At 37.8% G+C, this 26,483-nt stretch overlaps 2 protein-coding genes across 3 annotated transcripts in view; one reads left to right on the forward strand and one right to left on the reverse strand.

Annotated features, from left to right (window-relative positions):
- Nucleotides 1–1,811: 1,811 nt before the first annotated feature.
- Nucleotides 1,812–11,029, reverse strand: LOC139146958 (UDP-glucuronosyltransferase 2A2-like). Its single transcript, XM_070717815.1, has 5 exons — nucleotides 10,116–11,029; nucleotides 9,912–9,925; nucleotides 3,164–3,309; nucleotides 2,655–2,874; nucleotides 1,812–2,182 (listed from the first exon to the last, which is right to left on the reverse strand). Exons 1-5 carry the CDS (start codon nucleotides 11,001–11,003, stop codon nucleotides 1,903–1,905), a joined length of 1,548 nt encoding a protein of 515 aa, XP_070573916.1. The 5' UTR covers nucleotides 11,004–11,029; the 3' UTR covers nucleotides 1,812–1,902.
- Nucleotides 11,030–22,275: 11,246 nt separating this feature from the next.
- The window catches only part of LOC139147200 (septin-7-like), a 55,482-nt gene continuing 51,274 nt past the window's right edge, over nucleotides 22,276–26,483 (forward strand). For both annotated transcript variants that reach the window (XM_070718187.1, XM_070718188.1), the window contains exon 1: nucleotides 22,276–22,404. In XM_070718187.1, coding sequence (XP_070574288.1) covers nucleotides 22,395–22,404 — 10 coding nt within the window. In that variant the 5' untranslated portion in view covers nucleotides 22,276–22,394. The remainder of the gene's footprint in view (nucleotides 22,405–26,483) is intronic.

Raw genomic sequence — 26,483 nt, forward strand, 5'->3', positions numbered from 1 at the left:
TTATAATCTTTAATTTTCATTTGAAAAGCATCGGATAAAGATTCCTCTACAGGATGACGACTCCCCAATAAGGTCAGGATGCACAAAACAAAGGTCGTACAAAAGGAAATAACGGTAGTTCAGACAATAGCCAATTCTCTTGCAATCACGGCCGTCACAAAAGAAATTTTAATCTTTGTAACGGCAATGTTATCATTTATCGCAAGATGTGGTTCTTGTGTTAGCCTGACTTCCTTGAACACAACAATATAACTTTCATATTTTGGTTTAATCTTTCTAATCCCTGAGCCTTCATTAACCCCTTAGTTTTTGACGCGAAAGGAACTCATGGGAGAAGGGGGCGCACTGACTGGAATTTCACGACTAGGTACATTACTCTAGTGGCAGCGCCCTTTTCATTGTCACACGGGTTGGCACCTTCTCTTTGCCGAGGTCTCTTGTCCGGGCAGCTTGATGCTCCCCGGCAGCTTGATGTGCACTGGGAAACTGAAACCGAACTAGCGACCCGTGCGAGCGCACTACGTAAGAAGTAGAATATTTGAAGACAATGTTGAAGAAGTTGTTGTGAACATTTTAATAGATCGCTAGAAATTCAGAAGAATGATATTTATATAACACCATTGGAAATGTTCACGACAAAATGTCAATTAAAAGTATTTGTAAAGTTTCAAATTTTGGAATTTATAGATTTTAAAGTTTCTTTTTATCCATTTTCTGCTAAACTTTTCCAAAGTTTTCCAAATCTGTTTTAAAAATTGATTTTCAAAAATATCGCAAAATATTTACCAGTAAAGAAATATAAGACATTTTCCAGCTGATTGTGAAGTAATATTTTATACAAATTTGCGGTAGTCACGGTGGTCTCGATCTCTATACTTCTCGAACCATACACCTAGAGATACAAAAGTCTATGCTCAAACATACCAGTTAAGCTTATTCGCTGTTCAGAGAAGAACCATATCGGGTATATTCTTGCTTCATCGTTGCAACAAATCATACAACAGACATCCGTGTTTATATTTTGTAGCAGCACAATCTGTCGCGCTCTCATCGGATATAGAGACTAATAGAATCCCACACTACCCCACCTTGGGAAGGTTACAAAGATAATACTGCAATTGTTGGGGCCGACTTGCAGCGATTTGGAAGCTGCTATCCAATTGCTTGGCAGAATCTTACCGTTATAATTGAATAATACATATGGATTCCCAAGTTGCTTTGAATAGTGACAATTGACCAATCAGATGTAACCTTGCAAACACGCTGCAAGTCAGCCGCAATTGCTTTTCACTTTTAGGGCATTTTTATTGCGCATATTTTTACCGGCTTTTTTTGTTTTCTTCTGGGAGCATGAGGCAATAATCAGAATTTGACAGAAGGTCAAATCTAAACTCCAAGTCATCAGTAATTTAGTGAGAGATTTTGACGGCTCGTAAAAACACCGAGGAACAAGATTTCTTTCTCTCTGACCTCGTGTAAAAACACATCGAAACGTGTGCTGCCTGTGTTACAATAGGAATACTCTACAATACTCTAATTTATATACTTTGAAATGCTTTATTGAGAAGCTGTATCCGCTAAAAATCTGTGATCTAAGGCTGAGCAGAAGAATAATTTGTAGAAAACTTTCAATTTGCCTAATATTGCAGACATTGAGGTATAAAAATTTTCATTTTTTTTGTTTCTAGAGTAAACATCATGGTTTACTTGCAAGAACTTAACCCAAGTAGACCGATTTTTGTGCAATGGTGTAATTCACCCAATTGTATTTCATAATTTTCAAGTTCAGAGAATTGCACAAGACAGATACCTACTCCTTGGATATATTTTATTGATATAAGCTTACACACTAACTATTGAGATACCTATCGTATGTTCACGAAATTGAACACATTACTCTCACTATTCAGGTTTCTCTTTTCGACTCTCACGTTTGCAGCAGGCCCGGCATAACACGGATAACATTTTTCTCAACAACAATACTAAGACTGTAACTGTAAGAACTAAGAAGGCGATTACATCTAGCAAAAAGTACTGGATAAAATTGAGGTTGTGGACTTCAGCTCGAAGATGCTCTCCGCCATGTTTGATGACGTGTTCGATCCAGTAGACAGCTGTATCACCGGGAGGCACGAGTTTGTCTCTGTGGATTCGAGATAGGTGCATGGCACTTTCTCTGTATCTGCAAATATGAATCAGGAATATTAAGGAATTAAAAATCCACTGCATAGTAAATTAGTTTATAATTGGTTTACACAAGTTTTCAGCATGACTGTTTTTGGACTGTGGAATAAAATGAAATAAATCCTACATTCTTTGAATGTATGCTGTCTCAAACACTGACAGCTTCACAAACACATAAACACACTGGACATAGAGAAAAGAACAGGCAAGCTTTGCAAGATGTTGCAAGGTTATTGATATTACGATGTTTTGAGCAAATTCTACTGACAGGATAGTGATATCATTTGAATCAGGCGAGAAAATTGGTATACACAAATTAGCCATGCTGTGTATTATATGTCGTCGAAAGCTAGAGTTTTATTCTCGCTCAAAAAGTTTGTGACTCACCCCCGATGATTAAATTTATGATAACCAGGTGGGGTTATTTTTATTTTTATTATATTTTTTATTTTAATTTTGACATTTCTTACCCTGGTTCCTTGATAACATTCATGATGGCTTGGTAGAGCTCTTCTGATGTCAGGGTACCAATATTCAACTCAACAGCCATGCCCTTCTTGACTAATCTGGCAAAGTTGTCATAGTGATCAGTAAACAGGGGAATTCCAACTGTAGGAATTCCATGAAATATAGCTTGATAGATTCCGTTCATCCCGCCATGTCCGACAAATGCCTTTGTTTTGGGATGTCCTAACATGTAAAAATGGAAAGTTACAATTATATAAGTGACTGCAATCCGCACTGTAGAGCTAACTGGATGAGTTTAGTCATATTTGATTTGCCATTGCCGTCAATATTTACGCACAGTTGCCCCTGTGTTATGTCTCAGAGGTATGCCACGCAGATTTGAAATTCTTGTGGTTTTAAAGATTGGGTTTATTCAGTGTCTGGTGGACCACGTTGTTAAATATGCAAAAACCATTAAAATTTCCGCTAACATTTTCCAAATTTCTGAAATTTACATTATTCATATAACTACCTAGTAAGTCATTCTGTGGCATCCACTCTGTTAGTTTTGTGTTATTTCCCAGACTCCTCGGTGGTTCTCCTTCATATCGTATTACTACTTTCTGTGGAAGTCTTGCTAGTGCTTCCATTATTATTTCAGCCTTTCCATGTCGGCTCCTGGATTGGCAACGGATCCAAGAGAAAAGACAACAATTCCATCATCGGCAGAGTTCACAAATTCTTCCCATTCCTGAAATACGGAATCTAACGTTTGTAACATATCCACACCTTTGTGTTAAAATGAAACCTACTGAATGTGCAAAATATCGATAACGCTGTGATGGCGTTTCATTCTGGTATTTCTGAATATTAACATGAAAACCTTCATTTTCAGATTAAAGATCTCCAAAATAAGATTTGCATGCGCAGGTTGAGAGAGGTACTTCAAAATTGAAAATATCATTGACCAAAAGTGATAATTTCTGTCTTAGTGTATACCACGCCTCTTAGAGCTGACGCAGTGTTGATTTTCTGAACTCTCTTGTTACGTGCAGAGAAAACGAACAAAAGGGTGAACTCAGCAGTTAACGTTTAAACAAAATTTATTACGAAAATAAAACTAATTGCTAAGTCAGGGATAGAGTACAAGCTTTAAAAGTGTACAGACTACTTATCTCAGCTGGGACGGCAGAGCTCCAGTCTCAGAGTTGTAACAGTCAGTCGGATGAATGAACAGTCCTTTGGCTTGCAGGCTTGAAACTGCAAGAAGTCCACAGTATAAATCCAGCGTTGGCAGTGAAGGTCTTGAAAGGTCTTGAGAATGACTACTGCTGGAGTTAGTAACACACAAGAGACACGATCCCAAAAGTCTGACTGGAAGCTGTGCACGTCCCTTTTATAAAGGCATGTAAGAACAATCTAGAACTTTTATTGACATGCTAATTACTGTTCTAAAATTATCTCCCTACACAACTAATCAACTTTCCAGAACATTCCAAACATGACTAATTGAATTCAAGGTTGTGAGGTCATCAAGGGCAGTGACCTTGAGAATGTTCTAGACTAATTGAACTCAGGTCATGATGAGTGTGGGGGAAATGACCTACATAACACACCCCCTCTTCAAAAAAAGAAAATTTTTCAAAGAAAAATCTTTCTTTTACAAATGTAATCTTAAAAGGATTTAAGTACTCAAATTTTGTTTTACTCTAAAGTAAAATTTCTTGAAAGTGAACAACAATAAACTCTAAATACGAGAGAGACAGTCTGCAATTAAATTGTCTCTGCCTTTGATATGTCTAATGTCAAGATTAAACTCCTGTAACATTAAACTCCATCTTAGCAATCTCTGATTTTTGCCTTTAAATTTCTGCAGAAAAACAAGAGGGTTGTGATCAATATAAACCACTATTGGCTGATTTGAAGAAGTAACATAAACTTCAAAATGCTGTAAAGCTAATATCAAAGATAAACACTCTTTTTCAATTGTAGAGTAGTTTCTCTGGGATTTGTTAAATTTGCGTGAAAAATAGCAAACAGGATGATCTATACCATGACTATCCTCTTGCAATAAAACAGCACCAGCAGCCGTATCACTAGCATCCACAGCTAATTTGAATGGCAAAGTGAAATCTGGTGCAGACAACACTGGAGCACTTTGCAGTATGGCTTTAAGTGTATCAAATGCCTGTTGGCATTGCTCTGACCAAACAAACTTTACTTTCTTTTAAGTAAGTTAGTCAAAGGCTCAGTAATTGTGGAGAAATTTGGACAGAATTTTCTGTAGTAACCAGCCATACCGAGAAAGTGCATCAGTTGTCGTTTGCAGTTTGGTATGGGAAAACTTGAAATGGCACTGATTTTGGCATCAACAGGTTTTACCTCACCCTGTCCTACAGTATGTCCGAGGTAAGTTACCCTTGCCCAACCAAACTCAGATTTGGCAAGGTTGACAGTCAACATTGCTTTGCTCAGTCTCTCAAAGAACTTTCGCATGAGCTTGATGTGTTCCTCCCAGGTGTCACTATACAGGACGACGTCGTCAACGTAAGCTGCACATCCGTCTAGCCCGGATATGACGTCGTTGATCATCCGTTGGAACGTTGCCGGAGAGTTCTTCATTCCGAATGGCATCACCTTGTACTGGAATAATCCGTCTGGTGTAACAAAGGCGGATATTTCACGAGCACGATCCGTCAGAGGGACTTGCCAAAATCCCTTCAGTAGGTCAAATTTCGTCACATACTTGGCTTTTCCCACTCGGTCGATGCAGTCATCAATCCTCGGATGGGAAAGTGTCTGTCTTTGTTAAAGTGTTGACCTTCCTAAAGTCCGTGCACATACGATAACTGTGATCTGATTTGGGAACAAGTATGCACGGCGAACTCCAGTTACTTTTACTGGGTTCAATAAAGTCATTGTCCAGCAGGTATTTGACTTCTTCCTGGAGATATTTCGCTTTTGTTGGATTCAGTCTGTATGGATGTTGTTTTACAGGCTTACTGTCCCCAACATCAACGTCGTGATAGATGACGTTTGTCCTCGTTGGAACATCTTGAAACAGGTGTTTATATTCATGGAGCAGTTCTTTCACCTGTTGTTGTTGTTCTGGCTGGAGGTGTGCCAACTTTGTAGACTCCAGCTTCTCCAGGATTTCTGAGTTCTGAAGCTTGACCGAGCCCAGCTTTGAGTTTAGAGTTTTTTCACTCAAGTCAGTTTCAGTATCACTATCTTCATAATGGTTTGAACTGACTGCACTGACAGGCTGAGTTATAGTAGGATTATCCCTATCCAAATATGGCTTAAGCATATTTATGTGACATAGCTGTTTTTGTTTTCGCCTGTCAGGTGTTATTATGATGTAATTTAAATCACTCAATTTCTTATCAATTAGGTATGGCCCAAAGTAACGAGCATGGAGTGGTTTGCCAGGAATTGGAAGTAGAACAAGAACTTTTTGATCTGGTTCAAACTTCCGTTTTGAGGTGCTTTTATATTTGATTTTCATTGACTGCTGAGATGACTTAAGATTTTCTCTGGCTAATTCACATGCTTTAGAGAGTTTCGTACGAAAATCTGACACATATTGCAAAATATTCAGACAATCATCATCGTCTGATAGGAATTTCTCTTTAATGAGCTTAAGTGGGCCACGGACTGTATGTCCAAATACAAGCTCAAATGGGCTAAAACCAAGAGACTCTTGAATTGACTCTCTAACAGCAAAGAGCAGAAAATGAATTCCTTCATCCCACTGCTTCTCTGTGTCAAAACAGTAGTCCTAATCATGTTTTTCAAAGTTTGATGAAATCGCTCAAGAGCACCCTGACTTTCTGGATGATAGGCGGATGACCTATACTGTTTAATGCCTAGCTGATCCATTACTTGTTGAAAAATACCAGACATAAAGTTGGAGCCTTGATCGGACTGGACACATTTAGGGAGGCCAAATAAAGTGAAAAATTTGACTAAAGCTTTCACTATAGTCTTTGTCTTTATGTTTCTCAGTGGTATGGCTTCTGGAACCGAGTTGATGTACACATAATTGTCAACATGTACTCATTTCCTGATCTTGTTTTTGGTAGGGGCCCAACACATCTATTAGAATCCTACTAAATGGTTCTTGAAATGCAGGAATTGGCTGTAAAGGGGCCTTTGGAATGGTCTGATTTGGCTTTCCTACCATTTGACATGTGTGACAAGTTTTACAGAAATGTGTTACATCCTGCCTGAGATTAGGCCAATAAAAGTGACTGAGAATTTTATGATAAGTTTTCCTTACTCCCAAATGACCAGCCCAGGGCGTTTCATGGGCCAGGCGCAATATTTCAGCACGGTAGGGCTTTGGAACCACAATTTGATGTTTTATAGCCCAATCGTCATCAACCAAGACATCTGGAGGTCTCCATTTACGCATGAGAATACCAGACTTTGTATAATAGGAAACAGAGCTATCTGAAGTTTTACCTTCATCATCTACCCTGTCAAACAAAGACAAAATATCTGGGTCTTTGTGTTGTTCTGCAATGAGATTTGATCTAGAAAATGTCTGACTTTGGTCAGCAGAAGTTTTATTGGAAGTTTCAAATCCACGAGGGATAACGGAATGATCCGTGTCAAACACCTGACTGAGAAAGGTGTCATTTAAGTCAACATCTGTGACATTATTTTGAGAGTATTTTGATTCTCAGAAGTTTTCTTGGACATGGCTCGAGTAATGGCACATGAAGGGAAAAGGCCGGGAATGTCTTCCTCTATTGGCTCTGGATTTTGATCTAAACTAGGATTATCAGTCACAAGTGGATTAGTAATGACCTTGTCCCCAGCAAGGTCGTTTCCAAGAAGAAGGTGAATCCCTTCAAAAGGCAAAAAAGGCCTAATACCTAAAGTCACAGGTCCAGAAACAAAGTCCGAAGACAAATAGACATTATGGAGAGGAACAGGAATGTAGTCATTACAATCTACCCCCTTAATAAGAACTTTAGAACCTGAAAATGACTTTTCAGAAAACGGCAGGGTATCTGCCAACAAAGAGACTGGGAAGCCCCGGTATCTCTTAAAATTTTGACAGGGGTAGCGGAAGTAAAATCACTAGAAAGTGATATAAAACCATCATGAATAAATGGTTTGAAAATACCCATAATCCTACTTGAGAAGAATTGACCTTGACCTCATTAATTGGGGATAAGAGGGGTTTAACATCAGAAAATGTGTTACACACATTATTAGACTCTAATTGAGTTGATGAAGAAATAAAGCCGGTGGGCTTAGATCCACTTTGACCACTTTGACCTTCACGTTTTCTTTTCAATTTGAAACACTCTGACATTAAATGGCCGTCTTTCTTGCAATAATTACAAGAAAGTGTACCGAACTGTTTGTCAGAAGGAGATTGAGACTTGGGATCTGATGATGTGGAAGTGTTACTTGAATTTTGTGAACTGTTGTCATTTGATTTCCTACTCTCCTTTGAAAAATTCTTGGATGAAAAGGAGGAGTTAAATTTACCTGCATTGTTTCTGTATGAAAAGGACTGGGATGGTTTGCTGAGAAATGAAGATTTGTGGGTCAATGAATAATCATCGGCCAAACGTGCAGCAACCTCAATGTATCTGCCTTTTGTTCATTGATAAATGTCTTGATGTCACTCCGAATGCACCTCTTAAATTCTTCAATCAAAACAAGCTGTCGTAATTTGTCATAATTCTGACTGACCTTTTCAGAAGAGCACCAACGATCAAACAGTTGTTCTTTGTTCGAGCAAATTCAACATAAGTTTGATCCTTCACCTTCTCACAATCCCTAAATTTCTGACGGTAAGCTTCAGGCACCAACTCATAGCCCTTGAGAATTAATTCCTTCACAGAATCATAATCTGAAGCCTGCTCTACTGACAACTGAATGTAAATTTCTCTGGCTTTACCCACCAAAGCACTCTGCAAAAGCATAGACCAGGACTCCTTAGGCCAATCCAGACTCTGAGCAATTTTCTCAAAATGAAGGAAATATTATCAACATCCTTTTCTTGGAAAGGGGGACTAACCTGAAATGCTTAGTGATGTCAAACTTGTCTGAAGGGAAGAATTTTCCTGACTTTCTAAGCTCTAAACGTCTCATTTCTAACTGCAGTCGGTGTTCTGCTAATTCTCTTTCCTTTTCTTTTTCCTCTCTTTCTTTCTCCCTTTGTCTTTCTTCCATTTGCAATTCTTTTTCTTTCATTTCCAATTCCCTCTCTTTCTGTCTTTCTTCCATTTCTAATCTTTCCTGCCTATCTTTCTCTCTCTGTCTTTCTTCCATTTGTAATTCTTTCTCTCTCATTTGTAATTCTAGTTTCTTGATCTCCAAATTCGTCTGCATTTCTAATTCTAATTTTCTGAGTTCAGAGGTAGACTCGGGCTCATAATCTTTTAAGGCAGACTCCTCAAAATGGCCTGATTTAACTAAATGTTTTGCAATCTTGAACTGTATTTCTCGCTTGCGCATAGATCGTTTAACTTCTACCTTAAGGAAATTGGCCAGTGTTATGAGGTCGTCTTTTCTGAGGGAATCAAATGTGTCCTGATCAAGGTCATCCATTTCCTCTGGTTTAAATTCCGCCATGATTAAATTTCACTGAGTTCACAGTATATAGTAGTTTTGAAAAGCTGTCAAAATGTTGTCAAACGGCTCAAAATATTCGTCTCCCGGACGAGCCCCCAATTTTGTTACGTGCAGAGAAAACGAACAAAAGGGTGAACTCAGCAGTTAACGTTTAAACAAAATTTATTACGAAAATAAAACTAATTGCTAAGTCAGGGATAGAGTACAAGCTTTAAAAGTGTACAGACTACTTATCTCAGCTGGGACGGCAGAGCTCCAGTCTCAGAGTTGTAACAGTCAGTCGGATGAATGAACAGTCCTTTGGCTTGCAGGCTTGAAACTGCAAGAAGTCCACAGTATAAATCCAGCGTTGGCAGTGAAGGTCTTGAAAGGTCTTGAGAATGACTACTGCTGGAGTTTAGTAACACACAAAGAGACACGATCCCAAAAGTCTGACTGGAAGCTGTGCACGTCCCTTTTATAAAGGCATGTAAGAACAATCTAGAACTTTTATTGACATGCTAATTACTGTTCTAAAATTATCTCCCTACACAACTAATCAACTTTCCAGAACATTCCAAACATGACTAATTGAATTCAAGGTTGTGAGGTCATCAAGGGCAGTGACCTTGGGAATGTTCTAGACTAATTGAACTCAGGTCATGATGAGTGTGGGGGAAATGACCTACATAACATCTTACATCATGGAAGCCGACTGAAAGAAATCAATTTTGATGGAAATGAGTGCAAAAGCCACAGTCCATCTCTTCCTTACTTTGGGTTTTAAACTTCTTAAAGGGCCCCGGCTAGTAGATTGATATGAACATGGGTCCATTTGTTGGAACTTGAACCTCTTTTTTCAACAATACAGCAGATGCCAAGGATTGTGTAAGATGTATACTTACAGCAGTAAGAGGAGATGATTCTTTGGCCAATAGACCTCCAAGAAATACGATGTTTGGCATGACAGGTCTTGGGAATTCCAGAGTCCAATCGACACCAAACAGAGTAATCTCTGCCATACCAAGAGATTCTTCAATGCCAATGTCAGGTTGAATTCCATGTAACTGCTTTAGATCTTCGTATGGCTTTAACATAAAATATTTAAACAATGCCACGGTTGCAGAATAAAATAAGGCATTTTTCAGCCTTTGTGCAAAATTCATCTTATCCGGTAGTCCAGTCAGGAAAGCCGGAACATACGATAAGGGAGTTGGCATTGCTAGGTAGTAGGCATCGAACTGAGGAATTGGCCTGTTGGTTGAAACCATTACAAAAGGCAATGACAGTTTTTGCGCAATTAGAACATTACACGTCATAAGGTTGTTCAGGACCACAATATCAAACCTAGCATCGCTGAGTCGTGTGAACAGTTCTTGATCTTCAAGTATTACTTCGCAATCAGAGAGCAGGGCATCTGTCAAGACTGTGACGTCAGTGGCGCGGAACTCTCCTCTTATAATCTTCGCCAGATTTTCTCTGTTTTCAACCAATGAACTTTGTAGAACTGTGTTGTATTCTTCGAACTTGAAAAGTTCTCTGTGGTGCGGAGTCTTATGGATATCATTTTGGTGTCCTACGAGTAGAGTAACTCGGTGACCGGCTTTGACAAGATGCTCGCCTATAGAGGAAAGGTAAGGGTAACTACTGCCGGACGAGAGACCAGGGATCACCAGTATGTTAGAACATGAAACTTCACCCACGGCAAAGAGGCTCAATAACACCACCTGGAACAGAATGTGACGTTTAAATCCAGATCTGCTCTTGTCGAGGGAGTCCATGTCCATGTCCATGTTACCTTTGAACTTTAGAAGAAAGGAGTAGTAGTGTGTAATTTGAATATTATGTAACTGCTCCTAACGTCATGTGGTCCAAATTCCCTTCCAGTGTCAAAGGTTCTCCCCACAGGCGATTGGCGCATGAAATGTGCTGTATGCAACTCTACGCGTAGGAGTAAATCATTTGATATCGGGGAGGAGGTTGGAAAATTAACCCTTGGAGCACTATTTTTTTCTCCCTGCTTCACCCGGAATTAATTTTGTTAAGTGTGTGAATTTTTGGCATTTTGTTTTGTTTTGCTCAATCTTTAAGAAAACTACTACATCTGATAGTTGATACGTTTGTTCTAGTAGCTTAAAATGATGTGCCAAAAACAGACTATAAAGGATTTGAAAGACTGCAATTGCATAAAAGTGATGGATTACTAAAACGACAAAATTAATCTAATAATTTAGTACTTGTGAGGAGGGGATGTCCCCTTCTGAAACAGAAAATTTTGAATTTTATATGTTACAATGGGTAATTTGGACAAGCTGAATTGAATATTAAATTGATAAACAAAAGTTTGAGATAAAATATTAATCAAATCTGGGCATTAATGAGATGAAATCATGAAAATGTTGTGACCAAAGGGTTCGCCGAAATTGAAAGATATTATTAAAATATGGCGCTGGAAGGGTACACTTTAAGGTAGAATGTGCCTCTGTGACAGATATTCAGACTCTCAAACTTTTACAATTCTTTTCTGATCTACCACTTGTGGAGGCTCTTTTTAAAGCTCTTAGTGTAAGATAAATTCCACCGTCCTAGTTTTTCGGAAATCGAAAATTGTATTCTTCTCTTTTAGGTTAACACAACAGGGATGGCGGCCATTTTGAACCCAAATATAGATAAATCTTAGGTAATCTGTTTCTCCGGTTCAATAATTGAAGGATGACCCCCCCCCCCCCCCCCGATTTTTATTCTTGATTTTTAAATAGAATGACTGGAAGATTCCTTGAGGAAAGTTTGAGAAAAAGTTTAAATCTTTCACTAGCGAGGCGCATACTACCTTTAAATAAATATGCTATTAAACGGGGTACCCCGGAGGCGGAGGGTTGAAAATGAAAAGCAACTTCATATATTCTAGCAATGTTTTTTTATTTTTGCTGTCATCCTTGGCCTGATTTTTTCGAAGGCAACCTCTCGGAATCTTTTCATTTTTCAAAAGTCTTCCAAGCTGCCCAGGATATCAAATGGTTCATCCCTTACTGAACTCTCCGCGCGCCTGTGGTCCTCCCTGTAGTGCATGTACAATACTTGCGTACATACACGTCCTTACGTAAAGCTTGTGAATTTGCACAAACAGTCACGCAACTCTTTTGTGTAAACATGTACTAAGGACAAACAGTCCAAATGTTGCCACATAGTCCATGTAGCCGACAATGAGATGCAAATGATATCCGGTAAAGGTCTCCTCGACTAACTTACAGTTGTTGCTCACTTTCTACTTAGTATTTTTATCAAAGGCACAGACTTATTCTACCTTCAACTTAAAACTGATAGTGATTTTGTAGCTCATTCTTTACTCTTTTTCATAGTTTTTGGTAGCCGGTAACAGACACTTCGTGTTATGGCAAGGAATCACCTGCTCATCGGTGCTCGGTGAATTTATCGAATTGTTGGTTTACAACGGGGTTTACAAACACATTAGTGGTTGGATTCAGGGCTAGCTCTACATGGCAGGGCTGTGTGTTACCGGCGTTACACGGCCTCCCACCACATTGGGCCGTGTAACGTCGGAAATATAATCAGTGTCAACTATCGTATGTTTTGTTTCATATGGCCCCCAGTGTATAAGGTATATGCTATGCCATGTCTCATAGCTGGTAAACACTTCCAAGATTTTTATTAGAAGGCGTTACTATTGAAACTTGAAATAAATATTTTGTACTACCGGTTAAGGTATATAAATAAATTTCACCTTTTTTGCTCACGTGTTGACACACGTGAGCATATGTCTGTCTGTCTGTCTGTCTGTCTGTCTGTCTGTCTGTCTGTCTGTCTGTCTGTGTACACATTATCTCAAAAACGGCTCATCAGATCAGAATCAAATCTGGTACATAGATTCAGTTTGCAAATGGCAAGAACTGATTAGTTTTTGGTGGGTGTGGCTAGCTAACTTTTTGCTCATTTGCATAATGATTTTAGAAAAAAACTGATATATATGACAACGACTGCACACAATTTGATGAGATTCGCTACAAATGTTGATCACACCAAGATATATCAGCTTTGAAAGATATTAAGGATTGACGTGAAAGATAATTAATAATTTGCATGTTTAATGAAATTTCCTAATTAGGAGTATATATCTGGATTTACTGGATCAAAATTGGCGAAACTTGGTATGCATATTGAAGATACTATGATTTAACGTTATTGAAAGTCATTAAGCATTTTACTTCATCCAAATCCTAATTTGCATATTTAATGACCTTTTGAAATTAAGGCTATATATTTGAAGTTACATGACCAAATTGATGAAACTTGCTTTGTACATTAAAGATAAACATTTTTACTTCAGCCAATTCCTAATTTGCATATATTATGAACTTTCCTAATTAGGGGTATTTATCTGAATTGATGAGACCAAAGTTGATGAAACTGGCTACGTACATTAAAGATACTATGATAGAACATTATCGAAAGTCATTAAGCATTTGAAGTTTAGCCAATTTCGTATTTGCATATTTAATGAACTTTCATAATCAGGGATATTTATCTGTATTGACAAGACCAAAGTTGACGAAACTTGCTATGTACATTAAAGATACTATGATACGACATTATTGAAAGTCATTAAGCATTTTTACTTCATCCAGCTCCTAATTTGCATATTTAATGAATTTTTGAAATTAGGGATATATATTTGAATTTACATGACTAAAATTGATGAAACTTGCTATGTACAGTAAAGATACTATTATGTAGGCTAACATTATTGAAAGGCATTAAGCATTTTTGCTTCAGCCAATTCCTAATGTGTGTATTCCATTAACTTTCCTAATTAGGGATATATACTTGGATTTATTTGATCAAAATTGGCATAACATGCTATGTACATTGATGATTATACCAGGTTATATCAATATTGGAAGTCATTTAGCGTTTAAGTTTTCATGTCAGCTAATTTATAGTTTGCATATCTAATGAGCTTTCAAAGTTTGGAATATATAGTTTGAAGGACTTGACCAAAGGCAATTACACTTGCTATATATACAGTGGTGATACAATGACAGCAGTCAAAGAAATTAATGTTTTTTTCAGCTAATTACATATTTTAATACTTAATGACCTATGGAGTTAATCTGTGGTGAATATTGTTCATTATGTTGCTCATCATACTTTCAATGAAGTTGCAAACATGTGGCAAAGGTTCAAATTTACACATAACTGCAATATATAATGAAACACGTGAGCATTCACAGTTCATACCTGGTTTTTTATACAGAATTTCACTTTTTTTACTCCCCCACGGAGTAAACTAACTAAAGTTGTGCCAAGTAGCACAGTTTTGCGTTTATAGAGTGGTTCATGTACAAGGTTTATGCTATTAAAGTCATGTCTCACAGTTTTCACTTCATCCACAGCACACCAAGAATTTACCATCCAAACTCTGATGGTAAAAGCTGCTGAAAGACAAACCTGTATAGACTTGCCAAGAAAAGAAGTTGATAAGATAGAAGTCACATGTACTTGTATTCTGACCACAGAATACTGACTTCAGAGAAAGGAAACAACGTATAATCCCCTTTATTTTCTGGAATCTAATGGTAATGGTACACTAAAACAGGGTGGCAATTTATTGAAAATCAAGTGATCCCGTCCCTTTGTACTGTTTGAAAAGAGCATGAAATAAAGATATTCTTGAGGTATGGCATTGTTACGACAGATACCACAGGATTTTAGCTACATTTGCTGACCATACAACCATACGACTCTTGTAAAATATTCTCGAAATTACACAGCGCCTAATAAAGATCTCAAAAGCATTGTTCGTTAACAAATAGGCTGTGTGTTAATGCAAATAAATCAAAATCAATGTTAATTGCACTTGCGTATGAGTATCTTGCTTCTGTAATCTTGGTCCCGTAAATAATGTGAAGCTAGTTTGGGTCAATAGCGAAAATTTACGTGGTGTTAGGCTACATCATAATCTGGATTGGTCCGATCATATACGTCACATTGAATCCAAGGTCCAGCCATCTGGATTGGTCCGATCATATACGTCATATTGAATCCAAGGTCCAGCCAAAATTGTCAATGTTATAGAAAGTGAAACATTATTTTATTTATTCTAAATTATTTACCGTGTTCTGTCGACAGATTTACGTTCCGGTATTCTTTTAACCACTGCGTAGATATTTAGGTCATGCTCACATTTTACTTGTCTTAATCGTCTTTTAATATTTCTTTTCTTCGTTTATGTTATGTGTATAATTTTATTTCCTTTTTTCCATATTTATGGACCCTGCGTCAAGAATAAAAAGCATGGTAAATGCATAAATTTGCTGATTGCAAGTTCAAATCATCGGAAATAGACCAAGATATACATTTTAGCCCGAACAATATCATGATGCGCGCAGCTTTCCTGCCATACTATCTGCTTATACACAGTATCATCGACCAGGAATTCTGATCCTACAGTCCGTTACTACCGTCATGTCTTATTATGTTGTCTCATAACTATGGTAATTTAAATTATTCTTTAATCACATAATTTAATTTGTTTTTCAGTGACAAAGGCTCTTAAGATAACTCAGCTTATAGATATGTCTCATTGTATTAAATATTGTTGAGTTCTCATGTAAACATCGACATGTACCACAATCTGTTGGTAGATTTTAGAAGCGAACGAAAGGTGAAAATGTTGACAGGCGAACAAAGGTCATAGCCAATGGCCAACATTTCTATGGAAGTTGAAGCATTCGCATCATACTTGGACGCCAGATAACAATTTCGGGGAATGCACAACATCTAGGATATCGGTTAACATGGAAAACAAAGTTGCTTCCCCATATGATGAAAAAAAGAAAGTCATGGCGAAATGTCACATATAGCTTTCATAGTAGTATAAATCTTTCGAATGTTGCCCGAAAAACACCGTTCATGAACACAGCTGATGATTGTTGTTGCATGATTTCATTAATTCAATGGTCACTGTACACAATGCACCTTTCCAAAGCATCACCACCAGATGATATTCACATCCCGTAAATACACTTTGATGAGGGAGGAATAAATTTATTGACATGGAATCTTATAGAGTACATTTTGCGACGGGTGAATTTGGCACATGTCATGTAAGTACATGAGGTGAAAAATGTTCTCCATTCAATAGGGTGAACAATATTACACCACAGAGAAACTTTTCCTGTTATTCCAAAAAATTCCCGACGTTTGATGAGATACAATGAAGAAAACACTTTGCTTGTCTCTCAAAGGAGTGGGGAAGTCAAGGGGAACAAGTTTGTGACTCGTCATCTTGTACACCGCGCCAGTGAGGGCGCTCGACGAAGATTGCTATGTTTCGAACTGGGAATGTAGATTTGTGTAGATTTGTTTTATTTGCCACTTTGTTGGAATTAATTTATCGTTTTTCAAAAAAAGAACTTGACATGTCAGCAGTTGAGCTACAATGACATCGGATATTGATTTGTAAAAACGCAGGAAAAATGTACTTCAGAGGGAAATGAAACCATCAAAATCGGTAAAATATTAAGAAGACGATCAGACGACTTGTACAATGATAGTTCCGAGTCGACGCCTGGTGAAATTGTGATTCTTCATCACATGTTATATTAATGAACATGATTAATAATTATCTTGATAAACAAATGAGATGGAAAAAAATGTACTTACACTCTTAGGACCTAGCGTCTATTGTGAGTTTATCGTTAGAACAGATTTTGATCTTTCAATCGAAAGATTTTCACGAGCTGAAAAGATGTCGTATACCGCTTTTCATTTTTGTTTTCGTCAAAATGCGTCATAGTATTTGCTTGTCGAATCTCGCTGATGGGATGTTATTTATATAAATACCTAAATTACGTATAGCTACAACAAAGACAGCAGAGTAGAGATAAGTGGAGCGGCACCACAGGCAGTATTCTGTTGCTGATGTTATGATGGATATTGTGCCAATAGTCAGTATATACGACTCCTATGCTCACTTCTGACAGAGTTTTCGCTCCATGCAGGCAGCTCAATATAGATTGATGTCATCATGTATGTCAGTATTATACACTATCCGTATTATTCGATGCCACCATCGATGCATCGTCACCGGACATATAGCGTCTATCGTAAACGTAGCACACCGTCATCGACTGTGACCGACTCGTTTGCCCGGCCTCCCCGCTTTATTGGAAATTGTTCGGAGAAGCTTGTTTTTATATCCTTTACTGGCCATTCATAATCATGTCTTTCATGGATTTCAGAGTATGGTGCGACTTGATCTGGATGTTTTTGTTCTATAAATAAAAAAGTGTGCTTACAGTCTTTATTCCCTGGGACATGAGGCTCCGGTCGTCATGTATTCACTTTTAACGAAACCTGCTAGTATTCAGTACATTAAGCTGTGACAAACATTTTATATTATTCTAACTGAATTTTACTACCTGATTTGCAACTACCATACATGTACAGTAACTTAGTTCTATAAAACAATACATTTTACGTTGTTATACAAAATGTTAGCCTCCTGAACACAGCTAACTCCGGCTGTATACAGAATAGAATGTTATTGTTGACAAATTCTTGCCAATGGTCAAAAACAAATACGGAAAATTGCATACATAAAGTTCTGAAAAGTTTCTATTGGATTCTTTTCGTCATAATTTTTGAGTTTTAGAAAACGTCACAGTACGATCCACTGCGATGTATTTATTATCGGTAAGTCGCTCATCGAAGTCGGTATTTGTGTGTTATCTCGTATTCATCGTCGTTTGTTGTCATATTGGACTTGTCTTTGACTTAGAGGCTGACAGATTTTCCACTATCACGATTCAAGTTATTCATAACTTAACTAAAATCGTAATGTTGTTGCCTCATATTGAGAAACAGCACTACGAAGTAAGAGTGGGTGCTTGTCAAGAGCCTACAAGATGACTCGGTAGGTTGTGCTTGTACTCAAATGTATGCTGAAACACAATGCCTACTCCTTCCATTCATACCATAGTGGCATGAAATTTATCTTTTACTCTCTGGTGTTTCTAAGTGTCCCGTCTGTCGTCCGTATGTCTCTCTTCCATCCGACCCGCTCGCCTCTCTTGTGGTAGAATGCGCCTCGAATACAGATATTCTCAAACTTTCACAATATGTTTCTGATCTACCACTTGCTGGGGCTAATTTTAAAGCTCTCTTGGTAAGAAAATAGTTTTTAAATAGAAAATTTCATTTTTGCATGCAGCCAGTTAGCACAGGGATGGCAGCCATTTGGCTTGCAAATAGTCTTTGCCTGGAGAGGTCGTATCTCTCACAAGTATATTTAACGCTGATCACAAGTGTCGTACACATAGAAAATGTAAAGATTTCTATCGAAAAAATTCTGGTTTTGTACGGTCTACGACGATTTTAAGCAGTCATAGTTATATGATTTCTTTTTCAAAATATTTTTTTTTTCGTTTTAGAGTTCTTTTTTTTCGGTGTAATGATTTTTTTTGTCAATGTAAGGCCAGCTCCACCTTAACGAAACGCATCGCTATGCCCTTGAACTGCAGACGTAGTGTGACCACAAACCAAACAAGCAATGTGATAGTGAGCGATAGCATTATATATCTTATGCGTCAAGAACTAAAATTTTGCTAGATTGTGTACGATTCACTGGAAATCTAATTTAAAGTAGAGGACAATCCCACATGTCATCCTGTGCGAGTATAATCCATTGAGCCATATAGAAATGTAAAAAATATGTCTTTATATTACTGAGTTTCTTGAAACTTTTACAAAACATTTGGACAAAAAGCCATTTGAAAAAGGCAGTGAAAATTAATTGTGCACAGCAATGCTATATTTCAAGAAAAATACTAATAACAATGTTTCCTTCTTAAAAACAACGTGAAAAATGTCGACACAGCAATTTTTCTTAATGCTTATAAATGCATCATTTTTGGTTTTCATTACTAGGTCAGTAACCATTTTGTGTCTTCATATATTTGAAAGTCATTTGTTGAGAAAATTTTTAGAAAAGTGCACAGAATGGAAATTACTGAATTAAATCTATGACTAAACTTTGTCATAAAGTAATACGAATTGCATAAAATCAAACGATTGGATTTATATGAGAATCGGGAACAAATTGCCTTACATGTTATATTTTTCCATTCTGGTCACTGCTACCTACAACATATCACTAAATGACTCATAGCGTTGTTTGTATGACGTCATGATAGGTCGCGAAATATGGAGCAAACAGGTTCAACTATAATATGGGATAATCTGCCAACTGTAGGCTGTGTAGTACTCTGTTTTCACTCTGTTTTCTCTATAAAGAAATGACGCATTCCCACCACCTCAAGATCTCATCTCCTTGTCGTCGGTGGCGCTTCACATGCAAGAGTGTGGATCGCAAAATCGTACCCTGTGACGTTGTATCACGATTGTGAACTGAGTTCCGAGATCGGGTTTCGAGACACTAAATGACTCATAGGGTTCTTTGTATGACGTCATGATAGGTCACGAAATATGGGGCAAACGAGTTCAATATAGGATAATATAGGCCTACCAACTGTATAGTACTCTGTTTTCACTCTGTTCTTCAGATTCAAGTTTTAAAAATCTAAAAATTACAAGTGAATTGTTTCACAATTTTTTCTGATGAAGCGCATGGATTAAATTATGCATCTATAGTAGTTTGCAGCCTTTAACGTGTTTATCAGCAAATACAGAGAACTGATTTGTGGGCTACCGGACTTATGTACAAAAACGTCAGTGTTAAACCTTGCTACTGTCATGCAGCATTAACAATTGTATAATGACGTTGAAAATTAAGCAGTAATCAATCATTCTGGTACGAAGAAAAACAACAAAACTATCAAAATATGATATTGCGAACATGGCACGCAGGCCTACTTAGACTTGATCATGACATAGAAAGGGAACCTGCATTCAACATGTCTTCTACTTAGTAAAAAGAGAAAAAAAATTAATGAACCTGAACAAAATATAAACACTTGTTCTTACGGAAAAGTAATTTATTCCATAGAAAACACTGGGTTCTCTTTCCCTTCATACACCAATGCATCATTCTTCTCCTCAGAAACTGGATGATGACGTACGGTAAGAGCTGACACATAGACCAGTTTAACATGGGAGGGTCTCGTTAATTTGAGTCGTTCACTGGTATCTGTAGAGGGTAACTACACTAGATAATTTTAATGCAAAAGTAAATATTCTTACCATAATATGTTTGGAGTTTAGTTACTGTAATGTCTTTCAACAATAATTGATTTCAAACTTACTTGTTTTTGAGGTTTTTTTATTTAGTTCTCACTCAGTAGTCACGGTGAGTCGCGCCATATACAGTAGAAAAATACCTAGTGTTACCTTGGTTTTTACTGTTAATCGTTTTCACAAGTATATCCTAATTATAGCCATGGTGATAGCTGATTTCGACAAACCTGCCATCGATGCAGATGATCATTTAATTAAATTTGGCCACAAGTAGGTGTAAGGAATAAGGGGGTTCCTGTTTGAATGTGTAAACTTCATGAATTACAGTCATTCATATCAGCAAAGATTCTTAAATTGATCGAATGCAAACCTTGCCAGTTTTATTTGAAAACTGATCTCCTTGAGAACTCGCTGTCAGTAGAGCAGCATATGTTTCATTCAGGGAAGGGTATAAGTTAAGGTCATAGCAAAAATCTTACAGCGCCCTGTTCATCATTGCGTCATGCACAGTCCTCTACGATTTGCTGCAACGGTATTACAAGCTTATGGTCCATCTACGGTTTCTCATTGTTGTGAAAAAAGTGCTGTTCCTAAAGTGATTGTATCTGACTGTCTCCTTTGTTAGGAACGAAAATAAAACTGTATAACATGAAATGTAGAGTGACTGTGGAGTTCATCGATCTTAACATATTCTTATACACCTGTGTGCAGATCTTTGTGTGGAGTTCTCATATTGACACATTCCGTCACATTTCTCGTACTTTGCGAGATGTTGTTCGAGACTACCGGTTCCGTTATGACGCATGCGCAAAAGAAAGGCGAAGGAAAGTGGCGGTGAGATCCTTTAATGGTAAACTTGGTAGAAATGGGTAGGTTTTCCACCTTTTTGTTTAACTTAACACCACAATTACGATATAACGTTGATCGCAGTCTTTATAGAGATAAAATGCTAGTGTTGAAGTCACTCCGCTCCGTCGATGAAGCAAAAGCTTTGCTGTTATAGGCTTGGGTGTATAAATAAGCCGCTCGGGGTGTGTAGTGCAGTCATCCCATCGGAAGTACAATTTTTGCTCACGCTTTAGTTCAGGCAACGCTTCCTCCCTTGCCAATCGCTAGCAAGTCACCAAATTTAACAATGCAGAATTTACCATATATTTTCAAATTTTCTTTTGGCGATCTTTCACCACTCCCAGCATCTTATTTCATCTGTGGACATTTGAACAGGTGTGGCGCCCAGATTAGGCGTTCATCGTATTTTGAGCTTATTTTGTCATTTTGTGAAAACCTACACACGCTTTGTAAGCCATCTGCTGTCATTGAGAACAACGCCGATGTAGGTTGTAATATCTGATATCATGAGCACAAACGGGCAGCAGAACGAATCGAGTCATGAATATTGATTGTCAATTCTTAATCTTCTATGAAAAGCTTTGTTCAGACTCGCTATTCATAATTGTAAAGCTTGCATTGTTTCATCAATTTCCTCTCGTAATGAATGGAGAAGTCAAACCAGATTAGCTTGTCTGACTCTAAGTAAAAACTCCATGACGTGAAGGAAGTTTGTTATCCATATGACTAATTATTTTCCTATTTGCTCTTTTTCCGCCCTCCAAAACATTTTTTCACCCAATGTCAACCGGACTGTCTAACACCATTCGTGAACGGCAATGACCCTAGCGGTAAGTGTCACAATCTATATATTTCATTTATTTGAAATCCTTGGCGTAGAGAAGTTGACATTGTGGATCTCAATTTCAGCATGTTTGTTTAGACTCTGCCAAATTTGAAGTATGTGGCATTTTCAATGCTCTAAAGCTTTCTTGAAGTCACAACAATTATGCATTTCCTCTTGGTTTCCACTTCTGTAACAGAACACCAGAGCCAAGGAATTAGAGGGATATGTAGGCTTCGCAAATTTACCGAATCAAGTGTACAGAAGATCAGTTAAACGAGGATTTGAGTTCACATTAATGGTAGTAGGTAAGTAAACTGAAAGCGTTCGGATAAAATTGATTGATTTGAAGGTAAATTTTCAGAGTTGCAGTGAGGTGAGGGAGATGCAACTGCAGTCTGCAAAAAAAATTATTTTGTGATGTGTAGGTTAATATTTGTTTATCTCTGAGTTGCACCTGCTCCTTCCTTATTTATAACAGGAAAGTGTAAAGGTAGCATTGCTGATATAGATCTCATGAATTGTGCTAATATCAGAGGAAGTTGACACACATGGATAGTTCTGCTGTTTGTGGGCTCTTGTAGATGTGCTGTGAACTTAACCAATTTGCCAACTGATTGCTGTGTCTTGAACTTCACCAATTTGCCAACTGCGCATGGCATTGGATGTGCATTTTAAATCAGCATGATATCATTGACCAATTATCCAGTGGGTTGTTCGAAGTAGAAGCGGTTGTGTGGATTCAAACAAAACTCCTTGTTAATCTAGTGCTAATGGCCAAATTACTTCAGCGCCATGGGAATGAACCCAGAGAGAGGGCACATAAATTTTCCTGTGTGTCTTCCAGTGAGAAGTCCAGCTTATGATTGTCACAATATAACTTATTCCATGGAAAAAACTCCAAATTCAAAATTGTCCCATTGTAAGAGTCAAACCATACTTGGATCAACCATAACGCTTAGTGACAATGAGAACGTTTGTTTGTAATTAATTTCTCAAAGAAGCCATCCTCGCAACATTTTTCAACAATATAATTTATGGTTATTTTAAGATTTGATTTCATGCAAGGGTCCTATGTCTGGTGAATAACTCAGTTCATTGGTCAGCTGCCACAGTTCAATGGTCAATGACTGCAGTCACACAAATCAGGAAATGAAAATCAGCAGTTTTCAGCAGTGCTGACAATTTAGGGTGTGACTTGGATAGTGGGTAACATTTAGCTGCCCATGTCATAGCTCACTACCCAGGGCCTGGATTACATAACAGTGCCCTCCAGGTGGATTTTTGTTGTTGTAGAGATATTGTCAGAGGCATTTATTATTATTCAAATTGGACAGAATCTTTCCATCTGAATTCACAGCACTCTTAGATCACTGATAAACAAACGAAGCCATGGTATTGTGAGGAGAATCAGGGTACACAGACTTGAGAACACAGGCAAAGTAATTGTATAGAGTTAGACTTCAACCGTCCATTTGAAGTTACAGGCATAGTTTTTACTCAGTGTAAATACTCTCTGTAGCGTTTTACTTGTCATCCTAGCTGCTCAGTGCTGTGTTCTGTAATCTGAAACTAACATCTTGTCACAGTTGTGTAAGTTTTGATACAGCAATCAAAAAATCTTTGCAATAATTGCACATGTAACTAATAGTGACACTCCCTTTTCCAAATAAAGCAAAGTGAAAAAGTACAGATTTAACAGGAAATTGGCAAATATTCAGGCAATGAACATTTATTAAAAGTGTTTACTTTTGAAATTTTGTAGTTATTTCCGGTTCCAGACAAACTGGTTTTTGGTCTACATGTAGCTTGTGTTTGTTGATATCTTTGAAGTTGTTCACTACAGGAAAGATCTGTTCAGTGTGGCTTTTCAGTACAGTAATATAATTGAATCGAAATATGGTAACTAGGGGCGTGTGTGCTGATACTAGTGCTGTCTGCATGCTTGTTTCCATCCCATTGTAGAGCATTTTGCTGTCATTAATGATTGGTAACACGTGATCATGGTGAGAAGATAGATGCTTTCAGGCAGTCGCAACTTCTGTCAAAGTTGCCAAAATATGTAAGAAACCTCGGTGCTTGTGAACACATTGCACAGTGCATTGTACGTGTATGCCATACTCACATGCTGTGCTGGCTCTTGTACACTGAATTCAGCTTGACCTAGTTTCAGGGTAGTCATTGAAGTTAGCAGCATGCTAGTCCTGCTCTCATTCTCGCTGAGAGGGGGACTCTGTATGTGACCTTGAATAAGGAAGGTGTGTCATTTAGGTTTCTGAGTTTTGTAGCAATGTGCTTTGGCTGTACACAGATACAATGTACATCACTGGAAGTAACTTTGAAATCAGCAGAAGGACATGTTTTATCTTTCCAGTGCATACTCACACATATGTTAAAATGAATTCCACACATCACTGCAGAAAAGTTTCCACGAACCCTTTCACCAGAAATCTTCAGTACCATCCTATAGTGTTCAATAGAATAGATAGACCTGTACACAGGGACATGGTGGTGAAAGGGTTCAATGATAGTACAGGATGTACATTTTTAAATAGTGATTTACATTATGTTAGATTTGGTTGTATTATTGTACCTTTCGTTGACAATTTTTCTAGGGGAATAGTTTGAAATCTGTAAGAATTCATTCTCACAGTCTAGTATTGTGGTTTTAGCCGTGTGCCACAGAACACACTGTACAGCTCACAGTAACACAGTGTGAATGGATCCACAATTAATTAACAGCTCTATTGTCTCTGAATGGATTTTATTTTCACAAAGCTTTGATTGCTTGCCAAAATAATCCGTCCTAGTGTTTGCCATTAACTGGTTAATTGCATACCAGAGAGAGAGAACATGCAGCTCTTCAGGTGAAAGTTGGTTTTTCAGGGATAAGTCACAAAAAATATTATGTAAGCATAATAGAAATGATTTTATGCATATACCGGTAGTTTGATATTCAGCATCAATTTTGAATACTGTCCAACTTCTGTATGTTTTTTAAGGCATTTATAATCACCAGTGAGAATTGTGTCCCACCGTCAAGTAGGGTTAGGGATCTTCAGAACAAGCTCAGCACTATCAAAGTTGTACAGTATCAATGATGGTTCAGAATAACAAGTCCATGGTGCATAAAATTGATTCCATGGCTATTTCATTAGGAAAGATGTAACCGGAGCCTCCAAGTTTCGTAGACTTAACACGAAACTGGCAACCTTTACGATGAAGGTCACAGTCAGTGGGATGTAATCACTGTGGGAAAAAGGAGAGAGAAGGTCAACGCTTAGTGTAAGGATCCTGGTTGTTTGGTCTGAGCATGAGGCAAACACTCAAAACTGAAAGTGTCCCCAAGAGATGTCACGCTCACTGAATATATAGATCAATAAGTCAAGTGTAAGGCTACAGAGCCAGTCAAAGCCAGTCGTATTGATTAAGGGGAACCATTTCTATTCACTTTCCCCTCTTTAAAGATTGTATATGTCAGTTGTAAATAGTTATTGCCAGCCATTTGGGTCAGCTAGACCTTGGAGTGGCTCAGGTGCTTCATAAGCTGTTTTTCTGCTGGCTATTCTGGACAAAGGAAAGACAATTGGGAAAAGTCCTGTGTTTTATGATACCAGTAAATGTTTCAGGTGGTTAACTGTTTGCCTTGATTGTCATTGAACAAGGTGAAGTGTAGAATTTGTGTATTTCAATGTTTACCATATCCTGCAAACTGTATGATGCTACTGACAGGGCTATAAAGTGGTCAGATACTCACTGTATGCAGTGCATAGTTCCTAGTGTTGTGTTCTTGTGTTTTACTGATATGTTGAAAACTTATCATTGAAAACTACTCAATACTCACATACCATTCCTCTGGTGATACATAGACAAGTATATTGTAAGAGACAGATTTCTCAGTCAGAATCATACAGGATTCAGTCATCATTTCCTTTCACCAGCCACATTCCTCATATCAAGTGTCAACGTATAGAGTCAGAAACTGATGGTTGTGTCAGTGCTGTGGAATAGACTCATAAAATTCAGGGAGTGTCTCGTAACATGAACTATGTCATCTGTGCCCATTCTTTGTCATGCACAGAGATGAGCAAAGTGAGTTTGTATCTAGACTGGTATTATGGTCTGGATGAATTCACAACAGCTGAACCTTTCTCTCACTTGCCCTTTATGATAGTATCCTAGGCATGGTGGGGGATGGTCTGTTCAGGATATTTACACCGCCCATTGGTTTGTTGAAAACAGTGAGAACTTAAGTATTTGAAAAGGCAACCATGTGCAAACAGGCCATGTTTACTATAATTGTGACTACAAACTAACTATCTGTCAGGATTTTACTGTGTGCCAGGTAGTTTCCATCAGAGAGGTTGCATCAGAGGATACTGTGCAC

Source organism: Ptychodera flava, chromosome 13 (assembly GCF_041260155.1).
Source record: "Ptychodera flava strain L36383 chromosome 13, AS_Pfla_20210202, whole genome shotgun sequence".
Lineage (NCBI taxonomy): Eukaryota > Metazoa > Hemichordata > Enteropneusta > Ptychoderidae > Ptychodera > Ptychodera flava.